We start from the raw sequence: 20051 nt of genomic DNA, 5'->3' as shown, positions 1-20051 counted from the left end.
CTTTTCAAAGGACAGTGTTACTTGAGGACAGAAGGAGATCAAATCAAGTTCTACCAGCTAAACCATTGGTTTGGTTTGGTTTGGTTTGGCAAGGTACGGTAGCTAGTTGTGGATTCCATTAAGGTGATCAGGTATTCTGCTGTTGATGAGAAAGTCCAAGCCAAGGCATGCACATGTACAGTAACAATGGAAAAAAGACACACACTACAAGCTACACTTGATTTGATTGACGTAATAATAACATGTTAAATGCTTCTCACGGAAACGTCAAGGATAAAATGCCAATGGAACACTGGAACAAGGAAACTTGAGAGACAAAAAAAGATATGGAGGAGGACCCAGGCTGTGGATGGATGGTTGTTATTGTCATTAGTGGACACTTTGAAAACCTTCTATTTTTGCTCTTTTCATGCACCATGTTTTCACTTTGGTCCCCTCACATGCCACTTTAATTATTTTATAAATGTGCTTTTTTATTGAAAGCACATTTAGCTATTTTCACAGAATTGAGGCATCAATCATTTCTTCTAACTGTCTTGTTGTCTTCACCTGATGCAATTGTGTACAGGCACCATGTGCAATGCTACAAATCTCCTGAACATATTATATTAATGAGCATGTTACTTTTCGAGTCACCAAAGTTATTCAAACACATTTAAATATGTTTTACATTGAAGACAATATATAGACCATATTTTGATTTTATTTTTTTCAAAATAAAAAAAGTGTCACGGACATAGACATGTCTTGCCACGGACACGTTTGTCCGTGTACGGACATGTTGATGACCTCTGGTTCTATCTGTTAATGTTTCTACTGGTGCACCCTATGCACACATCTGCATTTGTTGCTACATTGCAACCTCAGGTACATACAGTGTACCTGTTACTTATATTCCCATTGAAAAGCATTGGCAGAAATGGCCCGCATAGGCAGGATTAAAGTTCGTGTGACCGCACCCTAAACCTGTGATGTAAAAAAATATAAGCTGATTCTGAAATCCATTTCAGGTCCATTTGGTTCCATTTGTACACACTCAGAGTTAAATTAAAATTCAGGATTTTACAGTGTGTTTAACCTTTGACCCTTTCAACCCAAAAGTGAATGATCTCTTTTGGCTGGGGCAGCCTATTGATCATTCTCACCACGTTCCATGATAATCTCATCATCCGATCTTGAAGTATTTAGTTCATAGACAAACAGACAGACAGAATTGGTACACTAGGGCATTATTTTACAGCAAAGTGTGATGTCACGGATGGCAACCGGTAGCATCGGTTGATTTCATTTTCCATGGAGAATCAAACACATTAAATGTTGTCTTTCTACATAATATCTGTTCATGAGATATGACTGATTATGCAATTTTGACTGTGAACTTGAATGTGACCTCGACCCTTGATCTATTTAATTCTTCCTGATTCATTTCTGAATCAGGAAAATCTTGAAAGTGTTCACGGCCCACCCATCCGACCACTCAACACGGAGCATTTTCAGAGCATGTGTATTTTTTATGACCAGTCAATCGATTGTGAATGAGTGAATGTTGTATTTACCTTAATTTTTTAAAATATTTTTTGGCCAATTATTTGGGGTCCACTTGCAATATCCTTACAGCCCACCAGTTGAGAACTGGCCCACAAGTTGAGAACTACTGATCTATTTCACCCAAATGTTAAGAGTCTCTTTGGGGCAGCCCGCTGATCATTCCCACTAAGTTACATCCGTAGTGAAGTTATTTTCTTCACAGACCCAGAAGCAATGCCACGCATTGTGCAGGCAGGGTTACTACAACAGGTGGATTGCATTCATTAGAAAACAGTCAAAACACACAGGGGACATCTGAGGACAGGCAAGGGAATTGATTGATTGATTGCATACTTTAGGAACAGTTTGCAAAAAAAAGCACAGAAAGTACAGTTTAATACAAAGACAATGCTAAAAGGATTGAACCCAAGAAAGCACTATGGCTTGTTTCCATTGAGGTCCTGTGTATTCAATTCATAGAAACATTAAGAGACAGACAAATATACAATACTATGCAAAAACATCATATAAACGAAACATATGTACAGTAAACAGTTCTGGGGGCAGGGCATTTCTGGTGATAGGCTTGATTTTTTTACAGGGGCCAGTTCCGAATTGCAGCCACCTGTATTTGCTCTTTTAGAGCGGTTTTGAAGGAGATTAAGGATTCACACTTTTTTTATGACTGTTGGTAGCGCATTCCACAATTTTGTGGCAAAGCAGTAGAACAAATGTAACCCCTTGTTTAAGCCATTGATGATTTGTGGAGCTCCCTCTGGTGTTGTGTTTGTGGACGTCTTTAACGTTTTGGAAAGTAGTGTGACAGGTACATGGGTGTCTTTGTGTTTGAGGTGTAGTGTATCTTGTTGACCAGGCCCATTGCAAGTTGTTGTACTCTGTCCTCTACCCTGAGCCATCCCACCCTAGCAAAATGAGCAGGGGTTAGATGAGTTGTTTATTTGTTAGGATCCCCATTATAGTGCCCTAAAGCACCGCTAGTCTTCCTGGGGTCCATATATAAAAACAATACATACATCTAAAACATATTAAACATTTAAAAGACAAAACATAAAGAAAAAATTAAAACTTTAGGCACGGTCACACCAAAATATGACTGCCCGCTGTTAAACTCAGGTTGTGCGCAGCCGACTGTTTTTTTCAGCCAACCCATTCTAAAAAACTTGTAGTAGCCTGCAGCGTATTCTGTCCCAATAACCAGTTTGTAGGTGTGAGGCCACCAGTTTGTTTTGGGATGTCTGGAGCCTTGTTTTTACTGAATTGAGTGTCTGCTAAATGACTAAATTGTAATTGTAGATAAGTGTTCAGTAGCACCCCAAATAACTTTTTAGGCTATGATAGGCAACCCACAGCAATACAAATACAGCAATCCAGAATCTAGTACGTATCTCAATAGTGTAGTATCTCAATTCCAAGTGAATTCCCTTATGATGTAACCTAAACCAAAAGCCCTAAATATCATAGAATAGTTATGATGTCTTTTGCGCCATAAGATCTTTTGTATTCCTCTTTGCGGACCATGTGGCCTGTGCAAGATCAGCAGTGGCTTACTGTCTGTTTATGTTAAAACTTGGAAGTGTCTGAGAGCGTTCCCAGAGCTCAAGGCTCAGGAAGAGCTTTTACATGCGGCTGTCAGAGCCCTGAACGAGGACAGAAGACAAGAACATAATATCAATAATAAATAAATAAACATATAAATACGATGCGAGAGTGTGGTCTAGTCAACAACAACAAAGAAAGGACTCCTGAATTGCTGTCCTCCACACCCTCCTGTCTTGCATCAGTGTTGTTACCACTGTTGTCCACTGTCACGCCGCGGTGCATCTACGTACTGGTGGAGCGCCTCTTTCCTTTCCTGGCTGTGCCCTGGGTTGGCTCCCACAGTGTCAGTTTGCTTGCCACAAATTCCAGGTTCCTGACACAGTGCCCTTGTAACGCCCGGGATCCAAACCTGGGTCTCCCCAAGTGGAAAGCCAACATCTTAACCACTAGTCTAAAGGGGAATTCCCTCTTGGGCAGGGGAATATTAGGCTTTTTGGTCATCAGGCAGAGGGCTCTGAGCCGCCCGCAACTGCTACACCCTGCCAGCCTCATCCTTCCCTCTCTGACCTTGTCTGTGACCTGTGGTAGGTGCCTGTAGAGGTCCACATTTCTGATGTGGTCCACCCATTTGACACCCGTTAGTAGCATTCTCCAATGTTTGCGGGCCCTGGGTAGGCACCCCGGCCTGGCAGAGACCTGTGCTCCGAGGAGCACACTTTTGTAGTGTAATCGTATTTTTCTTGTTCCTTATCCAGGATTATCTCTATAATCTTATGTAGGCTATTGTATTGACCTGTATGAGTGAGTGAGAAATAAAACATTGATTCTTGGCTATTGATCAGAATAAAGCATTATGATATTTGGCTAAACATCATCTGAATGTACAGTAAAGAAAAGACCAGTCTGTTTGTTTAAGTGTCATTGTTTGTCATGCAGCTCTAGGCTACTCTGCTTGTGCGTCGACCACGCCTCTAACACGCCCACGCCTTTTTCTGATATAGCATGTAAAACATTTGTGTGGTTTGTTGGGGCTACGTGCACATAACGTTATTTTGTCTGACTGCAACTTTTGTTTAAATGTGCAAATTTCTCGCGCACCAGATGCTGATGCGCTGTGAGATGCAAGTTGTAGGCTAATGCATTCCAAGTCGGCCTAAAACAAATGATTGGCGTCTGGTCTGTGATCCACAGGATAACATAACTCTAGCCATGGATCACACGACGGTCGTGACATGGATGAACTTCAACCTGGTGTTTGCTCTTTCTCCCTTTTTGTCCCTACATAAACGTTCAGATTTCTGCTTACCTCGTGGCCACGGATGTTACAATTATGTACGTGCCCTCAGAAGTACCCGTATGTTCCGTATTGTTCTATAAAAAGAATTTTAATCCGATCGGTGGCCATTTTCTCATACAGTTATAATGTATCAGAGTGCAATACACCTCCCAACCGATAGGGTCGCGTAGTTGAAAGCGTGAGAAAATACGGAGAAAATGGCCACCAATCGGATTACATTTATTTTTGTTTAACAATACGGAAGATATGGATACTTCTGAGGACCAGAACAGAATTGTAACATCCGTGGCCATGGGGTCAGCACTTTATATTTGAAATTTGAACGTTTATGTAGATGTACGGGCCAAAAAGGGAGAAAGTGCAAACACCATGTTAAAATTCATCCATGACGGTCATGACAGATGACCGTCTTGTGATCCATGGCTAGCGTCTGTATGTGATCCACAGTATAACATGACTCTTTTTACTTTCAATATGACGCAAAAAAAACGCTCACCCACCCAAACGAGGCCATTAGCCTAATATAGACAGGTTTAGCCGGTTTGATTTGTTTGCTGGTTGGACTTCTTGAGGACTTTAACTTTGAATCTCTGAATGTCCATAGCCTATTTTATCGCAGTTCTAAATTGTCGCTTTAAAACTCCACCACCAACGGAAAGGCTTCATCATCAAAATGACGCACGAAGACACTTTTACGCATCAACAGTAAGTAAGCCTATTTTTTATTCGGTTGAAGATGATCCATGAGTGTATGTGTGTGACAAAGTGACAATTAATTCCATTTTCAAGAGCAATGATGAAAAAACAACACTTTAGCGTCTGTTTAGCTACCATGTACAAGGAATGATTCTTGGATAGGATTTTACGTTATCATATGCCATAGGCCTGCTAGCAGTTCAGTCCAACTAATTTATAAATGACTATAACATTTAAGAAAGACCAGCTGTTTACTCTACCAAAGCAGAGTAAATGTATGTATGGCGACTGCTATGACATAATGTTTTATCTAGCATTTGTTAGATTTGGGATATTATATGGTACAGTATAGAATCTATACTGAATCTATAGCAGTGCTAAGCTCACTTGAACAGTGTTGGTTACTCTATCCTTTCATGCTATTTGCACATTTGTATAGTGTTATTCAGCAGTTGCATTCACTTGATCACTTTTCTTGGAGAAATCAAGTATTCCTTACTAACTATACATTAAGAGTAGAATAGCTATTTATTTATACATTTCCTTGGAATTCTAAATAACACAACAATTAATTGACTATAGGAAGCAGATTTTGGAGTTGTCAAGTTGGCTTATAGATCAGGTTGAAATATGCCTATATACTGCAGCAAATATATGCAATTCATGATTGTGCAATATCTGACCTACTGTACTTCCTAACTAACTTCCTACTTCTGTACAAAAATATGGTCAGATGGAGAACTGAGCAGTTCTGAGCTGAACTGAGCAGATCTTAACCTGACACCGTCAAATGGAAGAAAGCTTGCGACACACATTTTGTTTCACAGCGTACTTGCATCTGAGACTCCGGGCGCAGAATCGATGACAGACAGTTTTTCTTTTTTTCAAGCTACTAGGCAGGTGATTGGATGATTCCGCCCCTAGCAGCCGCTGATTGGTTCGGACACGCAGTGTTCGGCCATCTCTACTCCCTTCGCAATCCCAGACCTCCCTGAAATCAAATGCAAATGAGATTTCCGGAGGGAGGGGGTTTACCAGGCTAAGCAGATCTACCCCCTCTCATGAAATATAGCAGGAAATGCACAGTGGCTTCAAACCACTTACAAACACACCCAAATGACTCTGACACATTTAGTCAGAAACGCATAAAACACCTTCAACCTGGTGTTTGCGCTTTCTCCCTTTTTGGCCCTACATAAACGTTCAGATTTCTGCTTACCTCGTGGCCACGGATGTTACAATTATGTACGTGCCCTCAGAAGTACCCGTATGTTCCGTATTGTTCTATACAATCTCATGAAACACCTTTGGATGGGGCATGCCAGTGTCCCTATTTCCTGCAAGAAAAACACTGCTTATCAGTGTTATTCAGACTTATCAGGAGGGGGATACAAAATAACGTACATTAGCCTCCGGCCTTGTATTGAATTATTAGAGCAGGTTGGAGAGTGTTCAGCAAGAGAGATAGACATGAAAGAAATGATGTAGGAGTAAAAAGAAAAAAGGACACTTTCTCCTATGAAGGCAGTCAGACAGGCAGTGCTTGGGCACTGGTTACTGTGTGCTCACCTGTCCGCTGTGCACAGTCCTCTGTATCTGTCACTAATTTATCGGGACGTCTGGTCAGCCATAGTCATAGATACAATACTTAAGGACACATAATAAAATAATTAAACGTAATGCTTAAGATAAAGATACATAGAGATTTGCACAGGGCCCAGTTATCTCCTGGGCCAACTCCAGTTCTCTTGTATTCCAAAATGCTCTGTGATAATAACAAGGGAAAGACTCAGACTCGGAAGAATGTCTGCTGAAGTAAAAATATCAGTAATGAAACTGATGCTTAGTCCCCCCCCCCTTTATTTTGTTGTTGTTGCAGATCCATGTAAGATGAGACCCTGTTGTTCCACTGCATTGCATCCGTTTTTAAAAATGCGAACCACCTCAATAAGAAAGGTTCTTGGAATCAGTTTGGTCAGCGGAGTGCTGCTTATCCTCTGCCACTGGTGGCTCCCTGGAGACGACTCAACATTGGACATTGGGACAAGACATGGGGGCACCATTGAGAAGCTTCTGGAGAAGACATATAAAGACGTTCTCAGCAGCTATCCTGATGTTTCTTATCACATAAAGGACAGCGTGGCAGGGTGTGTTTTGTTTTGATGTGTGTGTGTGTGTGTGTGTGTGTGTGTGTGTGTGTGTGTGTGTGTGTGTGTGTGTGTGTGTGTGTGTGTGTGTGTGTGTGTGTGTGTGTGTGTGTGTGTGTGTGTGTGTGTGTGTGTGTGTGTGTGTGTGTGTGTGTGTGTGTGTGTGTGTGTGTGTGTGTGTGTGTGTTTGTTTCTGTTTCTGTTTCTGTTTCTTGTGCAAGCTGCCAGTAGGCCAAGAAAGTCAATACACTTGTAGTTGCTTATTTGGGCTTGCTTCCTTTTTTTCATGTCAAGAACCCCCAGATTCTCATCAGATTTTCAAAACACTCCTGAATTCAAAACAAATTCAAATATCTTTAAAATAATTTCATACATTAAATCAATGAATTAGAAAAAACAAACAAACAAACCAAAAAAACATGTAAGAATAGTGAAAATAGTAGATCTGCGACGTGGTGGTGAGCTTGTAGATCTGCTATTTTCACTAGTTTGGGTCCGGGGGGATACATCAAATTTCTCTTTTGTGTCCCAAACTCTTTTGGGTCTCGAGCTAAAAAGGGAACCACGTACTGCTATAGAGCCATCAGGTATAAACACGTCTTATTCAGTCATAATATGAGGAAGTATTAAGCTCAACATCTTGCTCTGTGCTCAAACTTGACTTGTTGTTTTGCTTGTTTCAGTCAGCTGACAATGAATATGTGCGTATGTGAGTCAGAGAAGGAGACCATTCGTGATCGTCTACCATACTCCCACCTACTCTTTCCGCGTGTGTGGGCACAGAACCTCCAACTTGCATTCTTGGGCAACAATGAAGACCCAGAGGGGGTGAAAACTCGCAGATCTCAGGAGTACAATGGCTTCAGAAGGAGGTAAAATACAAGAGTTGACGTAATACTAACAATAATTACATGTATTGCACTTTTCAAAACAGAGTTTACATAGTGCTTTACATAAAAACAGTAGGCCTACAGTGAATAAAGTACGGTTAATCGAGTCAGTTAAAGGCCGATTTATTTATTTTTTCTGTTTTCTTGCCTTTATTGATAGTTTACAGTCGTTGAGAGACAGGAAACGGGGAGAGTGAGTCGGGGAGTAACATGCAGAAAGGTCCGCTGGCCCTGTAATCAAACCACATCAGAGCCTATGTGGTACGCCGTGCCTATCTTTGCTCCCAAGGCTAAATTACAAATATCAATATAAAACACAAACTCGATAAAACAGACAACAGAAAGCTATAGCTATAAACCTAAAATAAATAAATAAAAACACCAGGATCATGAATTAAAAGTGTCTTTATAAAGGTGTGTTTTGTAGAGTCTTCGGCATGTGTAATAGGATGCTGCAGATGCCCTGTGTGTTTGTTGATAACTTTTGATATAGTAATGGTCTTTTTTCATTTAACTTTTCTTTTCTTTTTGCACTTGAGTAAAAGTACAAAAGTATATCATCAGCCATCAAAATGTTTTTAAAGTACCAAAAGTAAAAGTACTCATTACGCGGAATGTCCCATTTCACAACTTTTCAAATGTATAAAAATCCCTTGAAGATAGCAGATATACAAGCTCACAAGGCATCGCTTTGTGAAACTTAAGTTTTCAAATAATTGGAAGTGGATTAAGAACCATATTTTCCTCTGAGATGTAGTGGAGTAGAAGTAAAAGTATTGAAAATTGGAAATACTCAAGAAAAGTAAAAAATACCATTTGTACTTAAGTACACTACTTGAGTAGATGTACTTAGTTACTTTCCACCACTGATGTTACAGTTATATTAATCAAGACGCGATGAGATGAATGCATGAACAACCTTTTGCAGATCGGTGGATGACATGAAGGAATTCATTTAGGATATATCACATAGCTGATAAAAACAGGATTGGACAACTTTTGTCGCATGGAGGTCAAGGGGCGGCCATAGCTGAGTGGTTAGTGAGCCCGCCTAGGGAGCCAGAGGCCCTGGTTGCTCCAGGTTCGATTCCAGGCCAGACCAGCATATGTGTCGATGACATGAAATTTGTCTCTGAGCAAGACTCTTAACCCCTAATTGCTCACAGGTTCTCATTGGAAACAAGACCGCAAGGACTTTCATGAACAACCTGTTAAAAGGAATTATCCTAAGTTTAAAATCTGAATCAAATAAAACACTGATATTTCTGGCTAGTGATGTCAGGGCGATGTCAAGTCGATGCTAACCGTTGCTAACCGTAAGGACCAAAACCTACTCAATCATGATTGGTCAATACGGACCGAAACCAGAACACAAAAACCTGCATTCATCTGCATATCTGTTTATAGAGATTACTGGTAAATGTGCGTCTTTTATTTTAATTATTAGCTGCAGTGTGCAGTAATATGTTTTTTCCTAGCGATGTGGTAGGACAGAATAAATGTTCTGTCCAATGTGGTTTTGTGTGTATAGAACCTACACTCCATCAGACATGCTTATTGTTGCTGAGGCCAACAGTCCTCTTCAGTACCCCACCCAGGGGGTGGAGGTACGCCCCCTCAAAACCATCATTATTCCAGGTACGTTTACATGGAAGATGTACTGTAATTGTTGACATGAAATATAAACACAAGTTAAATGTGAAAGTTAAAAAAAACTTTATAAAGCGTTTTTCTTTTTTTTTTTTTTACTTTCTTTTTATTCTTTTTCGTTTTTAGAACAGGCAGGTCACATTTCAGGTATATTTAACACTCATTATGCTGTGGGCTATTCAGTCCAGAGGAGAGGGATCCTAAGCTAAAGCAACTTCAGTCCTTTTATAGAAAGATCTCAGTTTATTTGTCCTTGATGGTAAAGTCCATGGTAATTTCAGTAGACTCATAAAGCACTAAGCTTGAATTAAATTGAGTTCCCACGCACACAAGTCATGATGACAAACAGACAGACAGACAGATATATGACGGATATATAAACGCCTCCCGATCTACTATGAACACACGCACGCACGCAGTATCCCGCCCCAAGGTTGGGCAAATGCTAGAGCAAAGTACACGCAATCAGAGAAAACCCTGATATCGTTACGTTGTCAATAGTGAAATGAGTACAATAACCGCACCCTAACACATTTTATTGCTGAGAATTTGAAACACCAGTGATATTACGATGAAGCCTCAATGCTAGAGTGTAAGAGACAGTGAGCGTCCGGTATTGTACTGGTGCTACTTCAGAGTTATTAGATTGTTGATCATGTGCCTCGTTGTAAATCCTCATATAGTCTCATATAGTTCCACTGGCCTCTATCCAGTTGGACACCGTATAAGGCGCAATGAACAAATGTTTATAGATATCTGTCTTTCACGAGCTAAAAGAGTAATAGCATTGTCCTAGAAGAGGCTGGACAGCACAGTGGTTCAGGGAACTAGCTTTATGTGTACCTCTGAAAAAAATTACATATATTCTTAAGGACAAACAAGATATGTTTCAGGAGGTGTGGGGTTGTTTTATACAATATTTCAAAAATAATAATCGATCAATTTAATGGAAGAACCTGGAGAGGAGTAGTGCCGATGTTGTTGTTATTGTCATTATGTGTAGTCCTTTTGTTGTTGTTATTTTGTGTGATTGTCTTGTAATGTTTAATGTGATTGCCCATTTTGTTTTCTGTAATGTAATGGAAAAATCTATAAATATATTGTTTGGAAAAAAAAAGTAGCCCCAATAAACCATTTTAAAGTAGAACAATTACATTTCAAAATGAAATTAAATTTAGTAAGTAAAACCTTTCTTCACATTATCTCTGGGCTCATGTGATCAAGGTGTATCGGTCAAATTTTTCTGATTCCATTCCAATTGGCTATGACTAAATCTCAGGGTCTGGGTAGGCAACCCGGCCTGGTGAAGATCTGTGCTCAGAGCAGCATACTTTTCTAGTTCGTTCTGCATCCTCCTGTATATATTTGTCTTTGTGCGTCTCATAGTGTTGTTTGACGTTGTGACTCTTTGCATATTAGACAAATAGGCTTGCCCTTGAACTCAGAAATAGCGATCTCTCTTGCGATTTTCCTCTCTTGCTATTGTTCTCTCGCAGCCATAGACTTTACATAGGTAGGCTATAGACAGCGGCGAGGGAGAGAGAGAGAGAGAGAGCGGTACCGAGAGGCTTGCAATGAGCAGAGAGGGTGGGGGGAGGGGGGTGGTGACGGCGGCATAAGAGGAACTATGATTGTATTTTTCTGAAAATTGACACCCTTGTACTAGAGTGAAGGTGCAGGCTTTTCCTCATTAGATAAAGATCTCTGTCTTTCATTTTCTTCAGCTTTTCTGGTATGAGGAAACATCTACTGTATCTTTCTCTTTCTTTCTCTTTTTCAGGTTTCAAGCCATAAAAGGTTTGCATAAAAGGGGAAGAAAGAGAACAGATGTTTCCTCATTTACATATTTTTTTTGGAGTGAGGAAAAAAAACAGGCTCTATTGGGATTAATGTGTGAAGACATAAACAATTTATCCAAGACTTACCCCTGACACAGTAGATCATTCATAAAAACTTTTCAAAGTCGTTGTAAATTGGGTGTCATTGTGGTTTCAACTTTCGACACTTCATTCCTTATCAGTGAATCTCACCAGATCTCATCGCATCTCAGACAAGGCTGTCGGGTTACCAAAGCATGCGAAAGAACATTTGACACTGAAAATTGCACAATATCACGTGTGAGAGCACTGTCTGTCCATCCATGTGTAAAACTGCATACTGCACATTACTGTACAGATTCCAACTAGTGTTATATAAAATGACAGCATAAAATGTATCAAATTACATCCTACACGTTACTGTACAAATCAGGCACAGCACAATTGGGGTTTAAAGTGGTAGGCCCAAGATTTCTTTTTAATTTTTAAACAAATATATCAATGTTATTTGTGTTATGATTACAGCTCTTTTATCTTTATCTTTTAATTATATAATTTGTCCCTCTGCATTTGTATAGTTAAGACCATGTGGGTCTAGGATAATAATTTGTGCAATTTATGACAATTAATCATAAACCAAGTCAACCCACTTATATGTAGTACAGCATTAGAATTTCATGAAGGTTCAGGTCATTTGTGATGCCAGCCTTGCCAGGCTGTCTCTCCTAAACGAGACAGCATGGTGGCCTGGGCGACGCAAAACTGCAGGGTATGGACACGTGTCCAGGAGAGCTCACTGCATTGACTGAGTCACTTCTTCAGATTTAAAAAGTATTCCAACCGTGACAAACATATTGGTGTGATTCGTGTAGGCTACAGGGGTGACAAAGGTTATTATCCCCTCAAAGGATGCCCGGTTACCCCACTGGCAAAACCTGCTACAGAGCGGGTGCACAGGTTCCACCATGGCCAAATATGCACACCCATGGTGGAGAATAGTGTCGATCAGAGGCGAAGGCCGATTTGGCACCGGTCCGATGTCAGTGAGAGGTTAAGTTAAGCAGCACTGAAATCATGTAGTGTGAACTTTGTATCATCTTCAACCACTAATGATTTTTAGGTGTGTGTGTGTGTGTGTGTGTGTGTGTGTGTGTGTGTGTGTGTGTGTGTGTGTGTGTGTGTGTGTGTGTGTGTGTGTGTGTGTGTGTGTGTGTGTGTGTGTGTGTGTGTGTGTGTGTGTGTGTGTGTGTGTGTGTGTGTGTGTGTGTGTGTGTGTGTGTGTGTGTGTGTGCGATGAATAACATTTCAGCTTGTCACACATGCCGGAGGACAATAGAGTACAGAAGTCCTGACGTCACTCGTTCATCCCCTGGTTCGTAAAGTAATTTCTCTATGGAGAATAACATTGGGTCATCTTAGAATCGTCTCATATAAGAATTGTGGTCCAAAAATAAACAAACCGTCTCTGCGATATTGTCAGGGAGGTGGCTCTGTATCGTTTATGATAGTCAGTCACTTATATTTGATACAGTCTGTTTCTGGCAAAAAAATTAACTAATTCGGCGGAAGTAACATTATCGTTTTCTCACGTCAGTTGATGCTTCATATCCATAAGAGTAAAACCGCCGGGATCATTTGTTTATTTTTGGAACACCGTTCTTATTTGACGCAATATTAAAGATGTCTATGGGAATTCAGAATGGGGGTGGAAAACCGTGAACCAGGTAGGATGCGTAAGTGACGTCAGACTTCTGTGCTCTATGGACTTTTTCCACAGCAGACATTTTGACATTGCATAGAAGGGTAAACATAAATGAAGCCAATGACATTAGTTAGAGGTTTGTTTTTTATTTAGGTGTTTTGTGTGCCAGCATGACATTGTAACTGTGCTTGTCTGCACTTGTCTCATGTTGATTATACACAGTGGCACTTAAATGAAATAGAACTTGAATGAGTCTTCCAGTTTAGTAGACCTTGTATTGTGAATTTGTACTTCCATGTACTGTTGTTCTCATGTCTTACTAAATAAAGTACATCAATCAATCAATCAAATTAATCTTGCCTTCAAAAATGTCTATTTACAACACTTCCCACGTGCTTACAGCACCTTACTTTGTTCTTTGAAAGATATGGCAATCAGGTCAAATGTGTTTCTTAATGTGTTGCAAGCCAATGTAGTTATTATTTAGTCACAAGATCTTGTTAATACTTTTCATTGGTTCATTACTTATAAAACCCACACACACTCTAGACACTTTCATTATCACTTTCAAAGTGTTTCAAAACTAGTAGATCTGCAAGCTCACAACGTGTCACGTCGCGACACGTTGTGAGCTTGTAGATTGGCTATTTTTGCTACTTTTGTAGGTAGTAGGGCATTAATTTACGGAAAAAAACATAAAAAGTTGAAATGTGGAGATGCAAGGTTCTGCCTGACAGCCACAATATGTGTTGTCTGTTGGGCACTCTCTAATTCTTTTCTTTCTATGTTATATCTTATCTAGGTTTGGGTCTCAAAGAAAACCCAAGATCTAGACACATGGTAAAGTCTTACATCCAGCCCTGTATTCTTTTGTGTACTTTGTGTTAGCCATACTATTACTTTAACATTAAGGTCTATTATTTTAAACAGGTGAACTTGACCGCATCGCTGGGTGTATTTGACGTGGCTGCCACAGTGGATGGCGTCACCGTCATCGGGGCCGGAGAGAAGGGTATGGTGATATCGAGTCCCCTTCTCCCCAGTCTGAACAGGCAGCTGCAGTTTGTCACCTACACCAACACGCTGTTCCACCCGAAGACAGCAGACTCAGGTATGGGTATGACCAGCTGTTTTCCTTCCTTTCTTTTTTTTCCTTTTTTTTGGGGGGGGGCTTGTAGATCTGCATTTTTTTTTTGCAAATCTTGACATTTTTTGCAAATCTTTGAATATATATTTTTTAAAGCCAACATTTGTAACTCAAATCTTTGCTTCTGGGGGGTCATTATATTTTTTCTCATTGATTATTTCATCAGCATCTCAACATTTACTGTGAATTAATTCTTAATTCTTAAACCAAGTTAGATTCATTTCATTATCATCATGCTCTGTTTTGTAGTTCAATTTGAAACTGACAGACACCGTTCAGTTTTCACCATTAAAGTCGGACACAGTATCATCCCAAAGCTTTACAACTCTGGATCCAGTGGAGGTATGTGCATTTTCATATCACCATCATAAATGTAAATGTTGGTGTTCATTGTTGGAGTTCACACAAGGTCTTTTGAGGAAGTTTATGGGTTCTGTTTCATTTCCGTTTTAGAGTACAACATCAGTGCCTTGGTTACCATTGCCACCAAAACCTTCCTGCGTTATGATAAACTGCAAGAACTCATTGACAGCATACGAGAGTACTACCCCACTGTCACCATAGTGGTAGCAGATGACAATGAACACCCCCAACCCGTCACCGGGCCTCATATTGAACATTACATCATGCCATATGGAAAGGTACAGAAACCTGCTCTGCAGAATCACTTTTTGTCACAATCACAATTTGAATATATACAGTACTCGTGTATTCATTTGCATGTGTGTGTGTAAAAGTGTTTGTGTATGTGGTAACACATTCAAACCGGAAAGCATCTGTGTCATTTTAAATGATAAAAAAAAAGATAATAATAATATTTTTGGGCCTTTTTCTGCCTTTATTGATAGGAACAGTAGACTGACAGGAAATAGGGAGAGAGATAGGGGGGAGTGACACAGGTGACAAGGTTGTCCGGATCGGGAGTCGGACACGTGACACGTTGTCAGGCTGGATTACCATCCTCGGTGCCCAGACGTTTACGCCAAACGTCAGGGCCATCATTTTAGATTTTAACAAGCTCATAGCGTAGATCTGCTATTTTGAAAAATCTTGAACATTTTTGCAAATCTTTGAATATACATACCGGTATATATATTTAAAGCGAAAATCTTTTACTCAAATCTTTGCTTCTGGAACAAAATATTTTGAGATGGGGAGGGTCCGTGGCCAAATACATGTCATTTTGAGCACCAACTGATATAGCAACATACGTTTTTCAGAAAACCTGACATTTGTAGAATCGACCTCAGATCTTAATGGGTTTATATTCAAACATCATCCTTCCACATACTGTAGGGCTGGTTTGCAGGGAGGAATCTGGCCGTGTCACAGGTGAGCACCAAGTATGTGCTCTGGGTGGATGATGACTTCTTCTTCACTGCCAGCACCAAGCTGGAGAAGATGGTGGACATTCTGGAGAAGACCACCCTAGACCTGGTAAGGAGTGCTGTTAAATATACTTCAGTGCATTTTCCCTTTCACCCTTTTAGTTGAAAATACAAAAACCTTGTCAAAAGAGTGTCAAAAGTATACATTAACTTTCTTTAGTCATATGAGTTGGTGCACATTCTACAGCCTAGCGAAACATAGTAAAAAAAAATTACCCTCAAAAGATGATGAAGATGCCAGGCTTCCCTATCCCCATTATCTTCTTCGAATTGGGGGGATCCTGAGCTGTTCCAAGCCCAGCATGGAGAGATAATACCCCATTTGGTCCTTGGTCTGCCCTGTGGCCTCCTCCCAGTGCGTGCGTGGTGCGTGCACATATGTTGTGTTTGCATCTGCATATAACTGTAGATGTATACAGCATATCTTTCTACATGTGTCTACTGTCTATAGCACACATGGGCAACATACGGCCCGGGGGCCGGACCTGGCCCTTTGACCATCTCAATCTGGCCCCTCCAAGTCAAAGAATTGAAACAGTCAACCTTGAGTCCATATTTATAACATAATGCAATGTGTTTTATCAGTGACCTATGGAGTGGTACATATCAGATAAGATCATTTAAAAGTTTATTTATATTGACGTGGATTGTTTTATGTAAGTAAAAGTAGTTTTTATTGTAAGTACACCAGAGTGATACAGTACAGTTGTAAAAAATGTTTCAGTTAAAACATTTTGTAACTGAAAATTATTGTTGTGAAATGTATGGCCCTTCTCTCACTTTATCGAAGTCAGTATGGCCCTCTGGAAATAAATGCTGCCCACCCCTGGTCTATAGTGTTTCTTTTGCCTTGCCTGTTTTTGAGTGTGTGTATTCTGCTTCTACAATACTAATGCATTTCCTGTGTTTGTGGTGCCAGGTCGCTGGTGGAGTGAGAGAGGTGACGGGTTATACAGCCACATATCGTCACACCATCTCAGTGGATGAGGGGGGAGAGGAGGGTGACTGTGTACACATTAGGCAAGGCTACCATCACACCATCGAGGGCTTCCCCAACTGTGTGGTGGCCGACGCGGTCATCAACTTTTTCTTGGGGAGGACAGACAAGGTGCGGCAGGTGGGTTTTGACCCCCGCATGGCACGCCGCGGACATTTAGGTGAGTCTGTAATCTGTGAATAATTTGTTATCTGCTGTATCAGGTGTAAGCTATTATCTATACATAGCAATGATGCAATTGACTGAAATGAATCTCAGCTGAGCTGACGGCAAAATGTATAATCATTGATACTGCAAAATTATTCAAGAGAATATTCTTGAGGAGTCGTTTTTATCTTTGCATACTTAGAGCAACTACCGGCAGCTTCCTGCTATGATGAAAGCTGTCAGTTGGTCTATACTTAAGATGCTTCTACCCTTGCAGAGTTCTTTATCGATGCATTGGGCTCCCTCCACATTGGCTCCTGCAGTGATGTCGTTGTGAGTCATGCATCGAAGATCCGACTTCCCTGGACTAAAACGGACAATGACAAGGCTTATGAGAAATTCCGCTACACCTTCTCCTCCGATCTTTCAAAACTCAGTGATGAAGTGTACTACTTCAAGAATAGATTCAAGTGCATGTCGGCTAATTGAAACCAGACCCCTCCTCACCTTTTTCCTTCCTGCAGCTTTTTAATTTGTTTATGTACTGTTGTTGTTTGTTGTTTGTTTACAAATGAGCAATCCACCCTTTTGAGGTATTGTATTGTATTGAAAAGGGATGAATGTGCTTATGTTTACTGTACTGGCACATGAAATGACATCGCTTATTATGACTCTATCAAAATTCAAGAAGTTTGCCAGTGAAGGAGGATGTTTAGAGGACTGTCTACTGCACCTGTATGTTGATAGGTCATGATCGTGTTTTATGGTAAGAAGACCTACAGCAGAGGTCCGCGGAGGTACTGCAGGGGGTCCGCGAAATTGTTGTTTGATTAAACACTTTTTTTATTTTTTGTCAATTTTTTCATTAAACATAACATGACATATTTAAATTTTACATTTACAACCAGCACATCTACATAAACGTTAAGGCCGAAAGATTTCAAATATAAAGTGCTGCCCACGACCCCCCCCCCCCCCCCCCCACGGCCACGGATGTTACAAGTTAAAGCGCACGGCTAAGTAACCGTATCCTCTGTATTGTTCAATAAAAAGCTTTTCAATCCGATCGCTGGCCATTTAAACCGAAATCGGTTGGGAGGTGTATTGCACCATGATATATTATTACAAAAAATGTAAAAAATTGAAAATGGCCGGTGATCGGATTAAAAAGCTTTTTATTGAACAATAGGCTACGGAAGAAAACTTGCGCTTTAACTTGTAACATCCGTGGCCGGGGGGTCAGCACTTTAAATTTTAAATCTGAACGTTTATGTAGATGTACTGGTTGTATGTGAAATCTTAAAAAAAAAAGGAAGAAGTAGCGTCATGACGCTTGTGACAGACGAGAGTCATGTGAACCATGGCTACTACTGGGACAACCTGTATAGGAGCAGGCAACCATTGTTTCATATAAAACACAATTTTATACATAAATATATGATATATGTGGTGGACCCCCTACCCTACGAGGTAGGGGGTCCCTGCTCCATCACCCCATCATTTTGGGGGTCCCTGGCCTGAAAAGGTTGAAGACCCCTGACCTACAGTATATCTAAAAGACATGTATCCTCTTTTCTATGTGTATCTTCCACAATATTTACTCTAAGAGTAAAGGGGTAAATGGTAATGGGTACATGACTTTGAAGTGTGAAAGGTTTTGAATTCCATGCGTGAAATGAAAAGGTATTGGAGGCTAAGAGTCTCGCTACAGATCTGTTCCACTATTGATGGTCACTCTGGGACATTCATTTTTCCAGTGGGTCTTCAGAGCTATTAAATGTGTATATTTGGGCATTCCCCCACCTCAACATTCATATATTTTATTTATTTTGTTTTTAATTCTCTGATTTCCCCACACACTTGTATGTAATCTTGTCACTGCTGACCTCTACTGTTTGATATGTGGACTTACGTGATTTCACATACCTCATCTGATACACATTGGAATCAATCACAGATCTTTATATTCACCCTTCAGTAAGTGTAGCCGCTGTAGCTCATTGTGAAACGGGGATAGACTTCGGCGCTCTGGCTGATACGGACAATAAGCCTAAGTGTGGGGTCATCGAGGACGCACAGAAAAAAATTGTTGAGGACCTTATTGTTCTTAATAAAGAAAACCATGTTAATTATGCATTTTATTAAAGGTTACTTAACCTACCTTTAGTTGAAGTTATAATTTCTAATCTATACAGGCGATATGTTGACCACCTTCCACTTAGATCCAGAATCCACGGAATGTTTTGACAGTTAAAATGTTTTCTTTGGGGTTTTTTTCTGAAGGAATTTAATACATTGTTGTTGTTGTTGTTGTTTTTTCCTGAATAGATAAAGAGAGAGAGCATGCATGTGTAGAGACACTTGACCTTGATTGACCCATATCTCTGAAATGGAGTCCTGAGGAGAAAAGTATCAATACCGCAATGTAGAAACTGTTACAAGTAAAAGTCCGGAATTATATTAATCATTATGCAGAATGTCCCACTTCACAAGTTTACAAATGGATAAAATGGATACGAATCTTTTGAAAATAGCCGATCTACAAGCTCACAATGCGTCCCATCGTGACCCATTGTGAGCTTGTAGATCGTCTATTTTCAAATGGCCGAAATGTATATAGGGCTGAAGTGGTTACTGTATGTTTTGTAATAATAATCAATATCTACAAAGTAACTAAAGTTTTCAAATAATTGTAGTGTAGTAAGAGTACAATATTATTTACCTTTGAGATGTAGTGGAGTACAGTAAAAGTACTGAAAATTGGAAATACTCCATTAAAGTAAAAATACCTCAAAATTGGACTGAAGTACAGTACTTGAGTAAATGTCTGCCTCCTTCCACTGGTGAACTTCACCTAAACAACAACTACTGGGCCAGTACACTCAGTACAAGTCAAGAAAAGCGACTATAATTAAAACAACATGAACATTTCCCTGTGTTTGGTACTTTGGAGACTGAAGGGGAAGTTCTGCAGAAGGACCTTGTAAGAAAAGTGCTGACTGGCCACTGGATCGCTGTCAGCTGTCCTCAGTGCACAGCCAGTCTGTACTGTACACCCTTTGGACTCCAGTGAACACTGAGGATTT

General features: G+C 40.2%; 1 protein-coding gene across 2 annotated transcripts; it reads left to right on the top strand.

The window, feature by feature from the left end:
• Positions 1–4742: 4742 nt before the first annotated feature.
• b4galnt1a (beta-1,4-N-acetyl-galactosaminyl transferase 1a) lies at positions 4743–19313 on the top strand. Of its 2 annotated transcripts, XM_080445301.1 has the most exons (11): positions 4743–5089; positions 6960–7227; positions 7911–8099; positions 9649–9755; positions 14089–14126; positions 14217–14397; positions 14683–14775; positions 14887–15074; positions 15730–15870; positions 16741–16978; positions 17243–19313. In XM_080445301.1, exons 2-11 carry the CDS (start codon positions 6971–6973, stop codon positions 17452–17454), a joined length of 1644 nt encoding a protein of 547 aa, XP_080301427.1. In that variant the 5' UTR covers positions 4743–5089; positions 6960–6970; the 3' UTR covers positions 17455–19313. The 2 variants fall into 2 exon arrangements, with proteins under 2 accessions (XP_080301427.1, XP_080301428.1); XM_080445302.1 differs by lacking the exons at positions 4743–5089; positions 6960–7227; positions 9649–9755 and having other exon boundaries at positions 7945–8099.
• The last annotated feature ends 738 nt before the right edge of the window (positions 19314–20051 follow it).

The sequence above is a fragment of the Gymnoscopelus braueri genome, assembly GCF_963280865.1.
Source record: "Gymnoscopelus braueri genome assembly, chromosome: 12".
In the NCBI taxonomy this organism is placed as follows: Eukaryota; Metazoa; Chordata; class Actinopteri; order Myctophiformes; family Myctophidae; genus Gymnoscopelus; species Gymnoscopelus braueri.
Note: the sequence above shows the minus strand (reverse complement) of the source record. Positions and strands in the feature narration are given on the sequence as shown.

Coding starts and splice junctions, on each gene's coding strand:
- b4galnt1a (XM_080445301.1), top strand. CDS start 6,971: ATGAGACCCTGTTGTTCCACTGCATTGCATCCGTTTTTAAAAATGCGA. Junction 14,776..14,886: donor CAACTCTGGATCCAGTGGAG/GTATGTGCATTT, acceptor TTTCCGTTTTAG/AGTACAACATCAGTGCCTTG. Junction 15,871..16,740: donor AGAAGACCACCCTAGACCTG/GTAAGGAGTGCT, acceptor TTGTGGTGCCAG/GTCGCTGGTGGAGTGAGAGA.